This window comes from Pelophylax lessonae (assembly GCF_965119305.1).
Source record: "Pelophylax lessonae genome assembly, chromosome: 2".
In the NCBI taxonomy this organism is placed as follows: domain Eukaryota; kingdom Metazoa; phylum Chordata; class Amphibia; order Anura; family Ranidae; genus Pelophylax; species Pelophylax lessonae.
In genome coordinates, this window is record NC_138769.1 from 273,602,014 (window position 1) to 273,621,664 (window position 19,651).

At 44.3% G+C, this 19,651-nt stretch overlaps 1 protein-coding gene across 2 annotated transcripts in view; it reads left to right on the forward strand.

The window, feature by feature from the left end:
- LOC309545901 (zinc finger CCCH domain-containing protein 11A-like) overlaps positions 1-19,651 on the forward strand; it is a 761,634-nt gene that overhangs the window by 603,202 nt on the left and 138,781 nt on the right. For both annotated transcript variants that reach the window (XM_082245323.1, XM_082245324.1), the window contains one exon: positions 3,152-3,775. In XM_082245323.1, coding sequence (XP_082101449.1) covers positions 3,152-3,775 — 624 coding nt within the window. The remainder of the gene's footprint in view (positions 1-3,151; positions 3,776-19,651) is intronic.

Genomic DNA, 19,651 nt, shown 5'->3' on the forward strand with positions numbered 1-19,651 from the left:
AGCAGGCGATCAAATGCTTTTTTCACTCACTGTATATGGAGGTTTTCTATTTATTTATTCTATTTGTTACAAACAGTAGACAAAGTCTAACAGGGAAGACCCTGTAGGCGAGGAAAATGGGGATTTTAATTTGCCCCAAAGCATCAATTGATTGAAAAATAAATTCTAAAAAATATATATAAATTTTATTAAAGACAAGCTAATAAAAACAACACATGAAGATACAATATCTAAAATGTGTATTGCAGGACATCCTACAATGTGATGGATCAAGGTGTTTCACCCATGATTTGGGCTTCCTCAGGATCCAGATTTGTAGCAAGCTTTCTCAAAGAGTATATATACACCCTAAATAAAAACACCAAGCTATAGTTTTATCGGCCAAGCCACAAAACCTATAATGGTATACTCAAAAGTATAAAGTATGTACAGTGGGGATCGAAAGTTTGGGCACCCCAGGTAAAAATTTGTATTAATGTGCATAAAGAAGCCAAGGAAAGATGGAAAAATCTCCAAAAGGCATCAAATTACAGATTAGACATTCTTATAATATGTCAACAAAAGTTAGATTTTATTTCCATCATTGACACTTTCAAAATGACAGAAAACAAAAAAATGGTGTCTGCAGAAGTTGGGCACCCTGTAGAATTTATAGCATGCACTGCCCCCTTTGCAAGGCTGAGACCTGCCAGTGTCATGGATTGTTCTCAATCATCGTCTGGGAAGACCAGGTGATGTCAATCTCAAAGGTTTTAAATGCCCAGACTCATCTGACCTTGCCCCAACAATCAGCACCATGGGATCTTCTAAGCAGTTGTCTAGAAAACTGAAACTGAAAATAGTTAATAGTTGACGCTCACAAAGCTAGAGAAGGCTATAGGAAGATAGCAAAGCGTTTTCAGATGTCAATATCCTCTGTTCAGAATGTATTTAAGAAATGGCAGTCATCAGGAACAGTGGAAGTTAAGGCAAGATCTGGAAGACCAAGAAAAATATCAGACAGAACAGCTCGCAGGATTGTAAGAAAAACAATTCAAAACCCATGTTGCACGATCCCTCCAGAAAGATCTGGCAGACACTGGAGTTGTGGTACACTATTCCACTATAAAGAGATACTTGTACAAATATGGTCTTCATTAAAGAGTCATCAGAAGAAAACCTCTTCTACGTCCTCATCACAAAAATCAGCATTTGAACTTTTGCAAATGAACATATAGACAAGCCTGATGCATTTTGGAAACAAGTTCTGTGGACCGATGAGGTTAAAATTGAACTTTTTGGCCGGAATGAGCAAAGGTACGTTTGGAGAAGGGTCACAGAATTTAATGAAAAGAACCTCTGTCCAACTGTTAAGCATGGGGGTGGATCAATCATGCTTTGGGGTTGTATTGCAGCCAGTGGCACAGGGAACATCTCACGAGTAGAAGTAAAAATGGATTCAATAAAATTTCAGCAAAGTTTGGATGGTAACTTGATGCCATCTGTGAAAAAGCTGAAGTTAAAGAGAGGATGGCTTCTACAAATGGATAATGACCCTAAACACACCTCGAAATCCACAGGGGATTACATCAAGAGGCGTAAACTGAAGGTTTTGCCATGGCCTTCACAATCTCCTGACCTCAACATAATTGAAAATCTATGGATAGACCTTAAAAGAGCAGTGCGTGACAGACAGCCCAGAAATCTTAAAGAACTGGAAGACTTTTGTAAGGAAGAATGGGCAAAGATACCTCAAACAAGAATTGAAAGACTCTTGGCTGGCTACAAAAAGCGTTTACAAGCTGTGATACTTGCCAAAGGGGGCAGAACAAGATATTAACTCTGCCGGGTACCCAAACTTTTGCAGACACCATTTTTTTGTTTTCTGTCATTTTGAAAGTGTAAATGATGGAAAGAAAAATCTAACTTTTGTTGACATATTATAAGAATGTCTAATCTGTAATTTGATGCCTTTTGGATATTATTCCATCTTTCCTTGGCTTCTTTATGCACATTTATACAAATTTTTACCTGGGGTGCCCAAACTTTCGATCCCTACTGGATGAGCTCCAAACAGGAATGAATGCAATTAAGCATTAAGTGCAAATATCACAAAGTTTAAAAAACCTATAGCTACCAAACACCACCTATGGCTAAAGCTACATGTCCAATAATAGCAAAAAATTAACCTCATTGCAGGCACCAGTGTCCCTGCTAGCAGCAAAATGGCTGAGTGGGTAGTTTTTCTCTGCAGGGGCCTGTGAGCTCCTCCTCCCTGTGTATACGTACTTTATACTTTTGAGTATAGAATTATAGGTTTTGTGGCTTGGCCGATGAACTATAGCTTGGTGTTTTTATTTAAGGAGTATATATACTCTATGAGAAAGCTTGCTACACATCTGAATCATGAGGAAGCCCAAATCATGGGTGAAACATGTCGATCCATCACATTGTAGAATGTGCTGCAATACACCTTTTAGATATTGTATCTTAATGTGTTGTTTTTATAATGGAATTTAATGAAATTTGTATATATATTTTTTATAATTAGTATTTCACTCGATGCATTTGGGCACATCAAAATCCCATTTTCCTCCTTTACAGGGTCTTCTCTGTGAGACTTGGTCCACTGTTTGCATTCAATTTACAGGGGATTGTCGGGCCTGGTTAGTACCTGGATGGGAGACCGCCTGGGAATACCAGGTGCTGTAGGCTTTTGGCTTTTCCTTTATTCGTTGGCTTTCTTTTTGTTTCTCCTGAGGTGCCATCTTGCCATGGCCAGGTTCAAAGGGGTCGAGGGTGGCAGTGGTGATCGCCTACGGCCACATCACCCTATACACGCCCAATCTCATCTGATCTCGGAAGCTAAGCAGGGTCGGGCCTGGTTAGTACCTTGATGGGAGACCGCCTGGGAATACCAGGTGCTGTAGGCTTTTGGCTTTTCCTTTATTTGTTGGCTTTCTTTTTGTTTCTCCTGAGGTTGTTCCTTGTGCTCACTTTGTCTGTGTAAAGTGGACTGCAAGAAGTCGATACCAGGTCCAATGCAGATACTTAATTAAAAGAAATATAATGGTGTTATAAAGAATACTTAGTTGCATTCATTTGGTTTCTTTTACATCTGCCTGAAGCTTAACTTTAATAAACATTTTACTGATGGCTTATCTTTCTGCAGAGAGAGCTGCTAACCCAACTACAGACTTCCATATTAAGACTCTTCAAGAAATCCAACAGGAAAAGGCCAGTCAAAGACAGGAGCAACAACTTAAGTGTCGGCCTATCAAAAGTGAAGACTGTTTCTTTTTAAAAAAACATATTTTCATCAAGCCCCAGCCTGTTATTCATGTCAAATCATTACATGAAATACAGGCAGAAAAGAAACTGAGGCAACTGAAAGATGGAGCACAGAAAGATGAAAATAAAGTAAACAAGACTGACTGCAAACTAGGTAGGGATTTGCAGACAAATCAAAACTTTGAAGATAAGAATTTGCTGGAATTGGGAAAAAAGCAGAGAGGCCAAGCTGGCATTATTTGGAATCATTTTTATGAAAGAGGGATTAAATCATCACACCGCACTGATATTGTTCCCAGCAGTTCTGTCAGTTTAAAGGGGACAAAGGCAAATTCACAGCCAGTGGAAAAAGTTCAAATTAAAACCCTAGAAGAAATCAGGAAAGAAAAGGCTCTTAGAATCAAACACAACTGGCAAGCCACAAATACTGAAGACATAAAGTCTGTTTCCCAGCCACAAGTTAAGTCACGTCGTAAAAGGATTTTGCGTCTTTCAAAACTTCAAGGTAAAAACACTATTCCTAACATATAAATGTGAAAGAACTTAAACCTAGTTCGCCTGTGTTATGATTATGTTTCATTGTTGGTAGCAGTTTGTCTTATTGTTTTTTGTAACCGTAAGTATATGTTACCAATGTTCTTAATAAATGATGTCTTCAGCATCAATCCTTGTACAATAGGTCCTTTCATGGCCTAATGTTAAAGTCTACTTAACCATTTGCCGACTCCGCTATAGCCAAATGACGACTACAGCACAGTCGTCGAGTTCTGGGAGGACACTGATCATCAACAGTGCCCATCTATGCTGCCAGTCGGTGCCACCTCATCATTGCCTCTTCATCAGTGCCCATCAGTGCTGCCTCATCAGCACACATCAATAAGAGGAAAAATTGCCGGTTTGCTTAATTTTAATATCAGAAACTAAGAAAAACTTTTTTTTTTTTTTTTTTTTTCAAAATTGTTGGTCTTTTTTTCGTTTTAGCAAAAATTAAAAAAATCCAATGTTGATTAAATACCACCAAAAGAAAGCTCTATTTGTGTGGGGGAAAAAAATGATAAAAAGTACAGTGTTGCAATTCTCTTTCATATTGCGACAGCACTGAAAACTAAAAATTGGCCTTGATAGGAAGTTGATTAAAGGGCCCAGTAGACAAGTGGTTAAAGTAGAAATATGGTCTCCTGTTATGAAAACAATACAAACAACACAGGTGGGATAAAAAGCACTACCCCAGCCAGGCAAAAAAAAAACTTGCAAAATTAGAATCCAAAAGTCTTGGTTTATTAACAATACATGCTTCACAATAAAGGATCTGGATAATAAAGGACGCTGGCCACCACAAGAGAAACACAGTTGGAAATGGCAAAATGGCAGTACCTTGAGGGAGCCAGTGCAAGTGTCTGATAACTCCGTGTTCCTAAAAGGAGGATGGAATAAAGAGCAGGCAAAGCTATTGTGAAGCATGTATTGTTAATAAACCAAGACTTTAAAAAAAATAAAATAAATAAACCAAGACTTTTGGATTCTAATTTTGCAAGCTGATGTTTTTTGCCTGGCTGGGGGTAATGCTTTTTATCCCACCTGTGTTTGTATTTTTTATCTCATTGGTTTTGAGTGTGGATCAGCACCATTTATCTACTATTTTATCTCATCACAGAACTGTCCTCCAGCGCATGGTTATTTGTGTGTGTATTATGAAAACAAACATGCACTGCAGCATTTAATTAACCACTCGACCTCCAGAAATTTACCCCCATCATGACCAGGCCATTGTTTGCAATACGGCACTGAGTTACTTTCACTGACAATTGCGCGGTCATGCAAAGCTGTTCCCAAATAAAATTTATGTGATTATTTTTCCCCACAAATGGAGCTTTCTTTTGGTGATATTTGATCACCACTGCATTTTTATTTTTTGCGCTAAACAAAAAAAAAAAGCAACAATTTTGGAAAAAAAAAAAGTAAAAAAATGTGTGTGTGTGTATATGTGTATATATATATATATATATATATATATATATATATATATATATATATATATATAATATAACTTTCTGCTATAAAACATATACAGTAAAAAAAAGGAAAAAGTCTAATTTCTCTTTCGTTCATTGATGGACACCGCTCCATTTTCTTCTTGACCCATGGGTTTATGCTGCTCTCCATAGGAGTAGGACACTAGGTGGAAAAAGATTTGACCATGCCTATAGGGCAGTCCAAGGGGGTATACTCCCACTTCCTGCTATAGGACTTGAGTTTTTCTTCTGCTTAGTCAGGCATAAGGATCTAGTTCCTTGTTGGGATCTCTGGTTCTAGTGTTTTTTCCTTTTTAATCTAATTTTTCTTTTTATTAAGAGAACTACAATCAACTGCCGGACTGGGCGACAGACTGATATCCTAGGTCCTTACGATCTTTCCAGTCTGGCCAGCGAGCGCAAACCAACCTTAGCTCTGCCCTGGGATGGCTGCGACATAGCCCCACTGGACGAGAGCTGGCCGGCGAGTTAAAAGTCTTGCGAGGACACATAGCCCTGGTCACGATACTAGTTATGACCTGAGTCACAGCGTACCTCTGGTCGGCAACACCCCCCTGCCAAGGTGGTGGGTGGTCTGCCTGGAGTGGTGCCCGCTTGGTCTCATGGTGTGGTATTTAGTGTCCCCCCCCTCTAGTGGCCCCTCAGGGTGGACGTTGGCCCCTGCTTGGGTTGGTGGGACCCCAGAGTGCCCTTCCTTAACACTTTTATGCTCCCCTCAATATTGGGGGTCCCTCTGCGGACCACCCCCATTCACCCATACCTAGCTGCCCCCCTGGGCAGCCATGGCTAATTTTTATGGTGGAGGGTGTCGAGCGGGTGCTGGGGGCAGGGGGCACGTTTCCGGGGGCTGCGCAAACACAGCCTTTTTGGGGGATGATCCTGGTGGGGGTCCCTAGCGGCGGCCCCCGTTGCTGTCCAAATGTACCTGGTGGTCCTTGGCGGGTCCCGGGAGCCACGTGGGTGCCGCGTGCAGCCTCTATTTTGTTGTGGATGGCTGCTGTATCTATTGGTGGCCATGTTTGTGTAGTTCAGCGGCCGTTTTCTTGTAGTTTCCCTTTTCTATCAATCGGCATCCATGTTTTTGGAGTTTATGGAGAGGGGATTCAGCGGTGGGCCTCTAGTGGCAGTTCTATGAACTTCCTCTCTGATCATCGCACAGTGTGCAGCCTGACACTCTGCATCCGCATCTGAGAAGGGGGTGGTGAGTCCCTGCGTGGGTTATTTGGCTGTCTTGCTGCTATAGCGATTTTGGTGCACTGGGACTTGTGGTTGGTATTTTTCACAGCAATTTTACACGTTTTGCTGGCAGTTTCGAGTTAACCCATGGAATCCCTAGAGCATGTGTCACCACCCGATCTCCTCTCTGAGGCTGTGGGACCTACAGGGTCCCAGTCCGCCTTGTCTGCTATGACGGTGGTCCTGCAGCCACTGGTGTCTAAAGTAGATTTGACCTTCCAAAATAGGACGAGTAAAAAGTGTCCTGCGCCTTCACCTGCATCCTCAGCCTCCTCCGATTCTGAGGGGGATTTGGCCACCAAGGACGCGAGTCACCCTACTTGGTCTACGTCCACGCACCCTGGGTGCTCTGATAATGAGGATATTACAGCCGCCCGTGAAAAGGCACTGGGGATGCATTGATTGTATCAGTGTGGGAAACTTTAAAATTGGAGGACGCAGCTACTACTGCGTCGACTGCGACAGTGCACTTTGGTACCCGTAGAACCTCTAAGGCGGCAAAGGTATTCCCATTTTCCGCCTATTTCAACAACATTGTCACAAGTCAGTGGGGTTCCCCCAAACACACTGTCGGGGTCCCTAGGCGCTTTGCTAGAAGGTATCTGTTTGAAGAGTCCCTGCTCAAGAAACTGACAGTACCACCTGTGGTGGACTCTCAAGTTTCCAGGTTGAATAAAGCCACCTTCCTTCCGGTGGAGGACTCTGGTATAATATCTGGTACAATACCTTTTCACCATGGCCGGTTCCATTCTGCGGCCAGTGTTCGCCTTAACCTTGGTTTCACAGACATTAACGGAATGGGCTAAGCTCCTGCGCCAGCATTTGGAAGGTGGACAACCTCCTCTTGACCTGGCGGAGTTGGTGGACCAGTTGGTTCAGGGGTTGCACTATGTCTGTGATGCCTCTCTGGATGTGGCCCCCTTAGCCTGCAGGGTGTCTGTGACGGCAGTGACTCTGCGCCCCATGATATGGCTGAAATACTCGTCTGTGGACTAGACTTCCAAGAAGGTATTGACTGATCGAGACCTCTTGTTCGGAACTTCCATGTAGGAGATCATTAAAGTAATCTGCTTCCGCAGTCTGCCAGGAGTAAAGAGACTTGTCCCAAGCCTGGTCCTTTTTTCTCGGCCCATAAGCGGTTCTTTCGTCCTTCGGGATCTAAGGACCAAGGATCAAAATCCACCTGTAACCTCGCAGCGGGTTCCAAGAGGCTCTGGCTGGGTAAGTCAAGAGTGGGCCCCTCTGGGACCCCAGACAAGCCCGCTTCTGCCTGAAGGGGCGCCTTCACCCGTACATTGGGTGGGGGGACGTCTTTGCTTCTGGATCTGTGGACCTCCTGGATTTTCAGTCCTTGCCTCAGGCAAGGTTCTTTCCTCCTAATCTGCGTTTGTCCCTAGATCGTCTACAAGGTCTTCTTGGGGCGGTACTGGATCTGATCTCATAGGGGGTCGTTGTACCGGTTCTAGTATGGGAACGCTTTCAGAGGTTTTATTCAAACCCGTTTACTGTTCCCAGGAAAGAAGGCAAGGTCCGTCCTGTTCTGGATCTCAAGGCTTTGAACCACTTTGTGCAGGTTCAGAAATTTCAAATGAAGTCCATTCGCACAGTGGTGGCATCCCTTCATCAAAGGGACTTCATGGCCTCTATCAATATCAAGAACGCTTTCCTTCATATACCAATATATGTCGGGCATCAGCATTTCCTTCGCTTTGCCGTGGGCGAGGAGCACTATCAATTTGTGACATTACCCTTTGGTCTCGCCTCGGCTCCTTGGGTGTTTACAAAAGTGTTGGCCCCAGTGTTGGCTTTACTGAGGCAGAAGGGGATTGCAGTCCCGGGTTACCTGGATAAGCTCCTTCTGCGAGCAGAGTCTCCGAATGCCCTGAAAGACAATCTGGACATTTCAGTGCGAACTTTGCAAGAGTTCGGATGGAAACTGAATTTCCAAAAATGTGTTGTGGTTCCGCCCAAAAAACTGGACTATCTGAGCCTGACCCTGGACATGACCTTACCCCGGGTGTTTCTTCTGGAGGTGAAACTCAAGAAGTTGCAGGATGCGACACGAGGTTTCCTACTCTGTCAAAAGCTCGAAAATCTGCTTTTAGGAAAATTTATCATCAAGTCTGGAGGGCGTACATTACTTGGTGTTAATTTCGGAGGGTCCCCCCCCCCCCCGTTCCTTTTCGATGTCTCATGTCTTCGAGTTTCTCAAAAAAGGTGTAGATCAGCGTTTGGCCTTGGGTACCATCAAAGGCCAGATATCCGCACTGGCGATTTTCCTAAAACACCTATTTACTCTTCCCCCCCCCCCCCTCATGTATTCTATCCTATTTTCTCCTTCCCCCCCTCCTTTCTTCATAGAGAGGATACATCTGTCTCTTTACCACTAGTTTAAATGTAGTCCCAGGGGGGGGCTAGGAGGAGTAGAGAAGGGAGACATACACCCTAACAAGAGAGACTAGGTTTCTTCCCCTTAATAAGACTATAAATATTCCTCATAGACATTTTCACTTTCCCCCTACCTCTCTTATCCCCTCTCTCTTCCCCTTGTCTCTCTCCTCCTCTCCTTTCCCCCTCCAAGGGGATAGCTAGTTGATAAACCATATACATTTCTTTAGTTCGAATATTGTCATATACATTTATGATACCCCCCATTTCAGCTTCCACTCTCGTCCACAAAGGAGAGGGCAAAAAAAAAAAAAAAACCCCCACTTGTGTAATGTGCCTCTAAAAATATAATTAGGAGGGTGGATAAAGTAAAAAAAAACTCCTCCCCCTTTCCCTCTACTTGTGTATTCTGTGATGTGCCTCTAAAAATATAATCAGAAGGGTAGGGTATCAAAAAAAAATTCTCCCTCCCTAATATGTGTAGAAAAAAAAAAAAATTAATAGTACCCCCCCCCCCCCCCCATTGCGGATACAGGAAGTCTCTCAATAAAGAAAACTAGTCCTCTTTATCTTCTCTCTTCCTCTGTCACAATATCTAATCTCTTCTCTTGTTGTTGAGATTGGGGGAGAAGCCTTCCTTTGGGTATCTGGTCTAGCCAGTTAACCACCTGTATGGGGTCCGACTTTATAAATTGAAAGAAGGCCATTCGATCTTGATATGTCCTGAGATTAAAGTATCGTCCATCCCTTTGAAATGTAACTGAAAAGGGGAACCCCCATCTATAGGTACATCCCGCCTTCCTCGCTAACTCTAATAGTGGTCTTAGAAGCGCTCTTCTCCTCAGTGTTCCTCTAGAGATATCTGGGTATATTTTAACCGTTACTCCTTCCACCTCCATATCTTGCACTTCCCAGGCCATCCTTAAAATAGCCTCTTTGTGTGTATAGTGGTGTAATCTGCAGATTACGTCTCTAGGTCTCCTCTCGTCTTTGCTTCTAGGGCCTGCAGTTCTGTGTATCCTTTCTATTTCAAAATGGTCAGTATATTTATCCTTCAGGACCTGTTTGAAGATCTTTTCTGCCACTTCACTTAGTTTTTCATTATTTATGGTTTCAGGTATTCCCCTTATTCTCAAATTATTACGTCAACTTCTATCTTCTATTTCTTCTAGCTGGAGTTGTATTGTATCCTCCGTCTCCCTCTGTCTCTCTCTTGTTAGCTCTAGAGATGTCACTTTCTCTTCTATGGTTTTCCTAGCTGCCATCTCCTCTTCTAGACATGTTGTTATCTTTTGTATATCCTTTTTTATTTCTCGTATCTCTTTTTGGTGGGCCTCCTCTATTTTACTGATCATTTGTACAATGTCACTTTTTGTTGGTAAGGCCTGAAGCATGGCTTTTAGCTCCGAATTCTGTATGAGGGCTTGTGCATGTATACAGGGTGCAGAGTTCTCTCTCTGCCCATCCCCTGGGCTATCAGGGTAGCTTTCCGATACAGGAGAGGTAGCTGATGAATTGGGCATATCACCTGACTCTGGGCTCGTCAAGGCACTGTTCCCGCAGACTTCCATTTTTGCCCCTCTAGGTGTTTTCTGGCTATTAGCTAGAAAACGGACAATCTCTCCTTCTGGCCTGCTAGACTGTACCTTCACTGCACACTTCCTTCCTTTTTTCCTTTTAGTAAGGGTCATCCTCCCCTCTCTTCCACCCTGTACTTATAGCCTCTACTTGACCACTTTCAATTTTGCCACTCGAGTAGCCAATCCTTAGAGGCTTCAATTTTACTTCACACCATCCAAACAAAAATAATTTCTAATTTTTACTTAGCCCTCCAATCTTCCTTTTTTAGGGAGAGAGAAAACTGTCCATCTCATCCTTAGTCCATATAAAGGAAGGCAAGACACGGATATAACAATGAAAGGAGAGGAAGAGAGGAGAAAAAAAGAAAAAACGAGAGCCAAAATTATATCATCTCACCCGCGTCTCCACCTTCTTATATTACAAGATGTTCTTCTCTTCTGCTGCCTGTTAGAATGTAGAGAAGGGACTGCTGGTCTAGCAGGAGGTTGAGCAATTCCAACCCCTGTGTCAGCTGCACCAGTTCTGATTAGGCCCCAGTTGAGAAAAGCAGTTCCAATATCATTTATCCAAAAGTTCTCTTTCTTTTCCTTAAGGCAATATATCCCACTCCTCAACCGGTGAGGGGGGAGGGGGGCAGGTATCTCGGCAGGGTCCAATGATACAGCCAAATAGCTATCCTACTTAAAGGAAGCATATATTTCAATGAGTGTCAATGTTGCGACAGGGTAACTGGTTTACTCATTTGCTATACAACCAGTCCAATGTCCTTCCCTGTCTCTTCCATGCGTTATCAATGAGAGACCGTTGTTATAGCAGAGTAGCAGGCTTACTCAGGGTTTGTAGGTGTCCCACTAAATGTCGACCGTGTTTCTTTTCTCCCGGTGGAGGGGCCTCCAATAAGCTATCCTCTTTACTTTAGAGCCCAAGGAGTCCTTGCCCTGCACCACTGGTTTAACCGCCATCTATAAAGATAAATCACTTAAACTGCATCTCTCGCTCTCCAGCCGTGAGAGACGGCTCCTCAGCAAGATCTTGTAATGCCGCTAACTGACCTCCTCCGTGTAGAGTCTCAGGGGCGCCAATGGTATATCGCAGTGGCGGGCTTACTCTGGGCAAGGAGGTGTCTCGATAGACCAGCGGAGCCCGATGCAGCCGGTTCGTGCGGGCATCTAGTGAGATCCGATATCACCGCGCTTGTTCATCCCGCTCGTGAGTGAGAGGTATCTCCGAGACTGCCGGTCATACAGCGGAATAGCTGTTTCACTTGACCGCTGCTCTGCCGCTGTTCTGCTGACCGGGTCTCCCTCTTCCTCGTCCACTAGTCTAGCAGGTTACAGGTCCTCCGATCCGGTCTTAGTGTCCCAGGAACGCTGTCGGGAGAGGTGTGTGGATGCTGCGGGGAGTCTCACAGCGTGAGATCACATGGCCACTTCCGGGCACGCCCCCGGAAAATTTGTGCCCTCTATTCCGCTATTCAATAAAAACCTTTGGGTATAAACAATTAAATTGCGGGATAGTCTGTGTTGGTACGTGTGAGATACACTTTTCCAATTTTTGGGGTGCATCTCATACTTCTGAGGATTTTGAGGGTGCTACCTGTTCCGAACTCCTCCTACTCCTCATCCTGCCTCACTGTCATGTTCTCTCATGTGTTCCAGGTGCCCCAATCCAACATGGTGGCTACAGATTTCCAGGTCGGGGTTTTGTGTTGGTCCAATGCCATGATTTTACGAGCGTTACTCCCTCGATATCTGGGTTGTTGTGGATACTAGTCAGAAGGTGGGAATGAAAAGGCAAGGAGAGAGCGGACAACCCTGACGGGTGTCATTTTTGATTGAGAAGGCGTTTGACAGGAGGCCATTCACACAAACCCTTGCTGTAGGATTAATATAGAGAGCAAGTGTAAATTGGGTCAAACTGCTACCCAAGCCATCGGCTTGAAGAACGGCTTCAAGATAGTCACAGGCCAACCTGTCAAATGCCTTCTCAGCATCAAGAGACCGGAAAAAAACAGCTTGTTTAGATTTGGGGGATGAGATAGATAAAGGTGGACGAAGAGTAGGGTTTAAAGAAGATAATGAGTAAATAGTTTAGGAAAGAAGAGGAGAGAGGGTGTGGAATCCGACTGCAAAGGTATTCCAGATACCTTTGCTAAGTGGGGGGGGGGGGGGGAGTGTCGGATGAAGTCAGCACGGTTAACCTACCAGTGCTGTGGTGAGGAGCGGTAGGACTAGTGAGATGATGTGTTACTAGTTGGTAAAAAAAGATTAGTGGTTGTTCGGGTGGGTGCATGACACTTGTCAGGAGCTCAAGAGGAAGAATTTGAAATAGCTAGTGAGTGAGGGAAAAGGTGAATGATGGAAATATCTCGTGAATAGGAGACAAAGAAGAATATATGAGACAATGTGGCACAATGAGGACATTCTTAAACATGTATAGTAAATAACCTGTGGTAGGCACTTACGTTTGTAAAAAAATTAAAGCATGTATGGAACAAAGAATAGCATAATATAGTCATATAGCTCATCTAGGTGTCAATACACAAAGCGGTGTACTTGTAAATATGTAATAATACAGAGGAGATATTATCTCAGAGCAAAGAATAGAAAATACCTCAGAAAAACCAGTAACAATATATCAATATATGAACCTATGGACCCAGGAGCCAGAGGAGGAAAGTTAGCTTAACTCGTTTGCTTAACTCATTAGCTTAGCTCAGGTTCACTTGTATTACAAAAATTAAGCGTCCTAAGGGCTTCCGGAGGTTGTGTTACAGCGTCACCCCTGAAACGCAATGGTTTTAGATGTGGCTTCTAGGGTATAGGGGCATAGAATGACAAAACCTCATATTGGTTCTGCTAAGGAAATATCTATACAGCAAAAGAAAATTAATCAGCCATTAAGCAATTGCCCATCCCTGAAAAAAGAAAAGGGGGGGGTGAGAGTCAGAACATAACAAGAATATAACAAGAAGAAGGATGATGAGGCCAATAGACTATGCAAGGCTTATAATGAAAATATTGAGCATGAGACCATATTTTACATGTGGGCTAACTGTCCAAAAAATGTCAGAGATATAACAGGACTGTAGATACTCGTGTACAGGTATTTATATATATATATAGCAAAAGTGTTTATATAAAATGGTATCACGATTTCCCCCCAACAAAAAAAAAAAAATAAATACCTGCGAGGAGCTGCTATAATCCATAACAGACGTGTAAATTATAGTTCAAAGGCGGTGACAGATTGACCGCGGAATAACCAGTCTTGTCTGCCATCTTGACACAATGTTCCTTTCTGGGAGCTGAAAAAGATAGTGTGATAATCTCAACAGAAATAGATTTGTAAAGTTACACTGAACTGGGCTTAGTCTCCCCGGGTGATGTCAGTCTCTTCTGGCTTTCCTGTGAGCTGGAGAAGCCGGTACACTGCCACCTCCTGGTGAATGGCGATTTGCAGGTTGGGGAGAGAAATGAGGAGAGAGACGACATTGCCTATGCATGGCAAAGCCTCTCTGGTAGTGAATCTCCATCTCTTTATCCTGGTGGTGAGCTATGGGTCTGGAGATATGCGACCAACCCGGAATCTCTATAAGGGGAATTCCTAAAGTCTCACAAAAGGAAGCTGTATCTTCCGGATTCCTCAATAATGCAGTGCGACCTCTCGTGCCCGCTGAGAGACAAAAGGGGAATTTCCATTTGTATGGGATTTCTCTTTCTCTCAGTATGTCCATCAGGGGGCGCAGGTCCTTTCGTTTTTGCAGGGTGATTTGGGATAAGTCCTGAAAAAGTTTTTTTTCTCTTACGTCCTCTGACAGTTGCCGCCCCTCATATAGTCTTCACCAATGGGTATTGACCTTTTTCCACAGGAGCAAGCTAGGCATATGACTTGTTAAAAACACAAACAATTTGCATAGACACACCTGTAGGGGGCTGTCCTACTGGTCCAATACCCCCCTGCTATTAGCATTCCCAACTCAGTTTGTCTTTTGCCTAGTTAGGAGTAAGATTGGATTTCCTGTGCTGGGGCTAGTCTCAGCCTTTTCTTCTGTTTTCTTACATTTTATTTTATGCTAAGTGTGTTTTCTTTGCACTGTTAGCTTTTTTGTTTCCTGCGCTAGTTAGTCAGAACTTCGGAAGACTACAGCGTTTGCAGAGCTGGGAATCGGACTGGTTGTACTAGAGCCTTACGGAATCACAGCCCGCCATCGAGCGTTTAGTAGGCTATGCATACTCCCTGGCCTCGCAAACGACCTGTCCCTGTCCTCAGGGACAAAAGCCCGCAAAGTGGCCATTTCACTAGAATGTCTACACTGCGTCCTCCCACATGTTGCTAGAATCCTGTTTTGGCTGACGGCACCCCCACCTCCAGGGGTGGGAGGCTTCCCGTCGCAGAGAGGCACCCACGCCTTCGTTGGATCGGTACGTACCATGCTACCACCTCTGTCTGTTACATTGTATGTCCGTGGGTGTATGTGGGGCCTCTGTCAGGGGGACGACAGTCTGCTGGAGTCTGTGTTATCCCCATCATGTCTGTGTGTCTGGGCCCCGCGTTTCCTCCTGGTCCCTGCGGGGGCGCTATTGTGGCTGGACCGCACTTGTGGGGGGTTGTGGGGGTCCCTGAACCCTTTGTCACTGTTTAGTGTGAGTTTGGGGGTGCAGGCATGTGTGTGGGGGGCCGCTGCGGTGAAAAATTGTGTGGCCGCCATTTTGGTTGTGGGCAGGCTGTTCTGGCTTCAGTAAGGGCATTCAGCAGCCATTTTCCATGTAGTATATTGCGGGCGCCATCTTTAGTGTGGCAAGGTTTTTGTACATATGTTTGGCGGCCATTTTCCCGGAGCCTCCCCATTACTTTCTATTGGCAACCATTTTTCCATGGCCCAAGTCCTATTTAGCCTCTAGCGGTGTGACATCACTTCCTTCTTCCTTTCTTCATGCAGCCAGATCGTTCAGCAAGCGTGGTAACTGTATAGCTACACTTCTGGGGGAATTTTTATGCTGTTTTAAGGGGATATTTCTTTGCTATCGGTTATATTCCTCCCTGTGGGGTGTCTCAGGCTAGTCCTCATTGCGGTGCATTGTGGTGGGATTCGCCGCTATCACGGTTTTAAAGGGCCAGCGCTATAAGTTTTTTTGGAGTCCCAGGACAGCAAATTCCCCCCAGCTCTGGTGGAAGATTCAGGTACACCTGAATCGTCTGCGATTACTGCTGCACTTGCGACTTTAGCGTCCAAAGTGGATCTTTTGATGTCTGAACGGGCTTCTAGAAAAAGGCCTAGGCTTTCTCACTCTTCTGATTCGGAGCTATGTCTGCACTTATTAGTTCTGTTAAGGATACACTACATTTAGAGGATTCATGGTTTCAGTACCGTTATCCCTTTGCGTCTCCTACGGATTCGCGCTGGACCGTGGCCCCTAAGGTGGATCACACGGTGTCCAGGTTGAACAAGGCCACTCTTATGCCCGCGGAGAATTCTCCAGTGTTTAGGGACCCTACGGATAGGCTGGTGGAATCTCTTACTCGCCACTCCTATTGTTATATTCTCCGTTTTGTGAGAGACACAGGACTCTGATATGGAACAACGGATGTTTATTCAGTACTCACTGTACACTCCAAAATGCATTACAGGACAGCTCGGTATATATCAATGCATCTCTTTCATGTGTCTAAGATGGCCACTCTGCCCCTTGACCCTTGTCATCACTCCTGGGTGGAGCCAGCCTTAAAGTAACAGTACATGTGAAACCCTTCAGGTATAACACCTTCCATCCATCCCTAAAAAAAACAACAACAACAAAAAACACAACAAAACGAGAACAGGCATAAAACAGTAACTAATAAGTGTCCAAAACAGTCCTCCAACTCAGGAGATTTACATGGCTTCTTCCGCGTCCGGATGTGAGAACAACTTCCGGGGACGCTACGGGGAGAACATGGCAGCGGATCACTTTTTAGCAGGCCCGTCGAAAGTCTCGTAACCGGTCTTGCAGCTGAAAACGGTCAGGAGGGCGACAGCATCGTTGAGGACGGGCACCCAGCGACTCGGGGCCGGAGGAAGCAGGGCTGGCCGGAATGGACACCGGCGGGGCCAAGAGGGGATCCCCTAGCTCAGAGGGTGAACATACCTCCGGACCAGGGCTGGAGGTCTTTGTTGGAGCTGAGTTCAGAAGTTCAGAGTCCCCCCCCAAGCATCAGTCTCAATGTATCCTGATCCGGTAGGAGCAGATCCTTGAAACACTGGAGGTGCAGCCGATGTCAGGGATTGGGGCAGCTGAGAATCGAATTGAGAATTGAGAATCGTCGACTTGGTATGCGTTTAATTCATAGTAGGAGACGCGGCTAAAGGCTTGTAACACGTCGTATGCTGCAGGGAGAGACTTAGAGGGATCGGTAAGCATTAGGATGATGTCATCCGCAAACAACGTAATTTTATGATGTGATGCAGGGTATTGGAAGCCAGAAATTACCTGAGTTAGACCTAATAACCGCAGCGAGGGGTTCAATCAGTAGATTAAATATCGTTGGGGTAACGGGCATCCCTGTCTGGTGCCGTTAGTGATGGGAAATGGTTTAGACAACAAACCAGCGGTATAAACCTGCGCAGATGGGGAGGAATACAGAGCCAGAATCGCAGATAGAATTGGCCCAGAAAACCCAAATTTTAGTAAGGTGGACTTCATATATCCCCAGTGCACCCTATCAAAAGCCTTTTCGGCATCTAATGTCAACAACACTGAGGGCGTTTTGGCGGATGGAGCTACATGGAGTACGTTAATTATCCTCCTGGTGGCATCCGAAGATTGCCTACCCGGAGTGAAGCCAAGTTGATCTTTACCTATCAGCAGCGGTAGAACAAGTTGTATGCGTTTGGAGAGAATCCTAGCGTAAATTTTCGCGTCAGAGTTCAATAAAGATATTGGGCGAAAATTCGCCAGAGAGATCGGATCTTTGCCCGGCTTAGGACGCATTACAATGTGCGCCCCTAGCATTTCAGGGGGCAAAGCGGACACGGACATAGCTTTATTGAACACTTCCGTGAGAGTTGGTCCTATGTGCGGGAAAAAGAGTTTGTAGAACTCATTGGGAAGACTGTCTGGCCCAGGTGATTTTCCGTTAGGGAGCGTACCAATGTTGGATCTAATTTCATCAACAGTGAAGGGGGAATTAAGGGCGTCTAGTTGAGACTTTGATAGAGAGGGCAAAACAGTAGATTCCAGGAAAGTCTTGATGCCTTCCGTGGTGGGGTTCTGACTGGTTATCCTTTAGATTATACAGGGAGCTGTAAAATGTCGCAAACTCATTGGCAATAGCCTGTGGGTGCGAAATCTTATGTTTAGTATCAGGGTGGAGTAGAAACGGAATCCTGGATTTGGCTTGCCTGCGTTTTAATCGGTTAGGCAAGGTATTTCCCTGCCTTGTTGGCTTGACAAAACTCCTTTTTCTCAAATACCTTTCTTATATGTGTATATTATATCATTTAATCAGATGTATCATCCGATTATATTTACAATATGGACCTAGTCCTTTCACTATAAAGTAAATTATTAGTCTTTTTTTTCCCTTTTTTCTTTCTTTCATTTTTTTTTTTTTTTGGTCCACTAGGCGTTTTTCTTTTTGTCCATTTCCCTTTTTTCTTTTTCTTTTATTGTAGTTATTGCATGGTGTTGTATTGGGCAGAGTGTTGATAGCCACTTGGACTCCAGCTTGTCCGATTGGAGGGGACGCACTACTTACCCATTGACATTGATTATTCGCGATCCATATGGGCTTCACTCCATAACCACATGTTCTTGGCCAGGTTCCAATCCTTTCTGCTTTTATCTGAGCAAGCTTATATTACTGGGCACAGTCAAGTGAAATGTTGTTTTTTGTTAGTTTTTTCAGTTTTCTCTCCATGATTATGTATCATATTAAATCATTATTGTATTTTTTAACATGGATTAAAATGAGATGGAATATTGTTATTATACATATTTCTTCATACACTTGCAGAAAACCATCCAGAGCGACCCCTGAGGAAGAGGTCATTACCTCGAAACGCGTCGGGCATTGGCTCTTGGATCGGATGGTTGAGTTTTGATATTGTGCACACTATTATGCTTGCTTACTCTTTTAATGTGTAGTTTTTCTTTTTGTATATTTTTGCATATTGTATTTAATAAAACTTAATTTTATACATAGTTGTTGATAATCAATTTGATATGTGCCTATAAAGTCCCACCTTAGGGGAAACCATTCCAATTCTTGTCTCTTTCAAGGGATGTGGCACACAATTTAGAGAGCATGTACAGGAGCACACACTAATCATACCTGGAAAGCGTACATTTCTTGGTGTGGAGTAGATTGGTGTTATCCTCGATCCTTTTCTGTGGTTTGGATCTTAACCTTTCTTCAGTGGGGTGTTGGCCCTGAGTACCATCAAGGGCCAAGTGTCTGCCTTGGCAATCTTCTTTCAGCGACCCCTAGTCACGCACTCTTTAGTTCGTACCTTCATTCAGGGGATTCGAGATTTGGCTCCACTGGTACAGTCTGTTTTGCCGCCATGGGATTTGAATTTAGTGCTTTCAGTTCAGAAACCTTTATTTGAGGAAATTCGGGAGATTCCCTTGCCTACATTATCCCAGAAGGTGACATTCTTGGTGGCTTTTACCTTGGCCCACAGGGTATCGGAGTTGGCGGCATTATCCTGACCCAGTCCCTTTTTGGTGGTCCATAGGGATAAAGTGATTCTTCGACCTTGTCCAAAGTTGTCTCTGACTTCCATTTAAATGAGGACATTGTGTTGCCTTCCTTGTGTCCCAAGGCAGCTCATCCCAAGGAATTTTCTTTGAATACTTTGGATGTGGTTCATGCGATTCGGGTGTATCTGGCAACTACGGAGTCTTTTTGGAGGTCAGACTCGCATTTTGTGGTTATGGACGGACCAAGAAAAGGGCTGGCCGCTTCTTCGGCTACCATCTCAAAATGGATCAGACAGACAGTGACTCAGGCCTATTCCATCAAAGGTCAGGTTCCACCTTTTCCTGTCATGGCACATTCTACTCAGGTGCTGAGTGCTTCTTGGGCCTTCCGTCATCAGGCTTCAATATTGCAAGTTTGCAAGGCGGCCACTTGGTCGTCCATGCCTACCTTCACAAAAT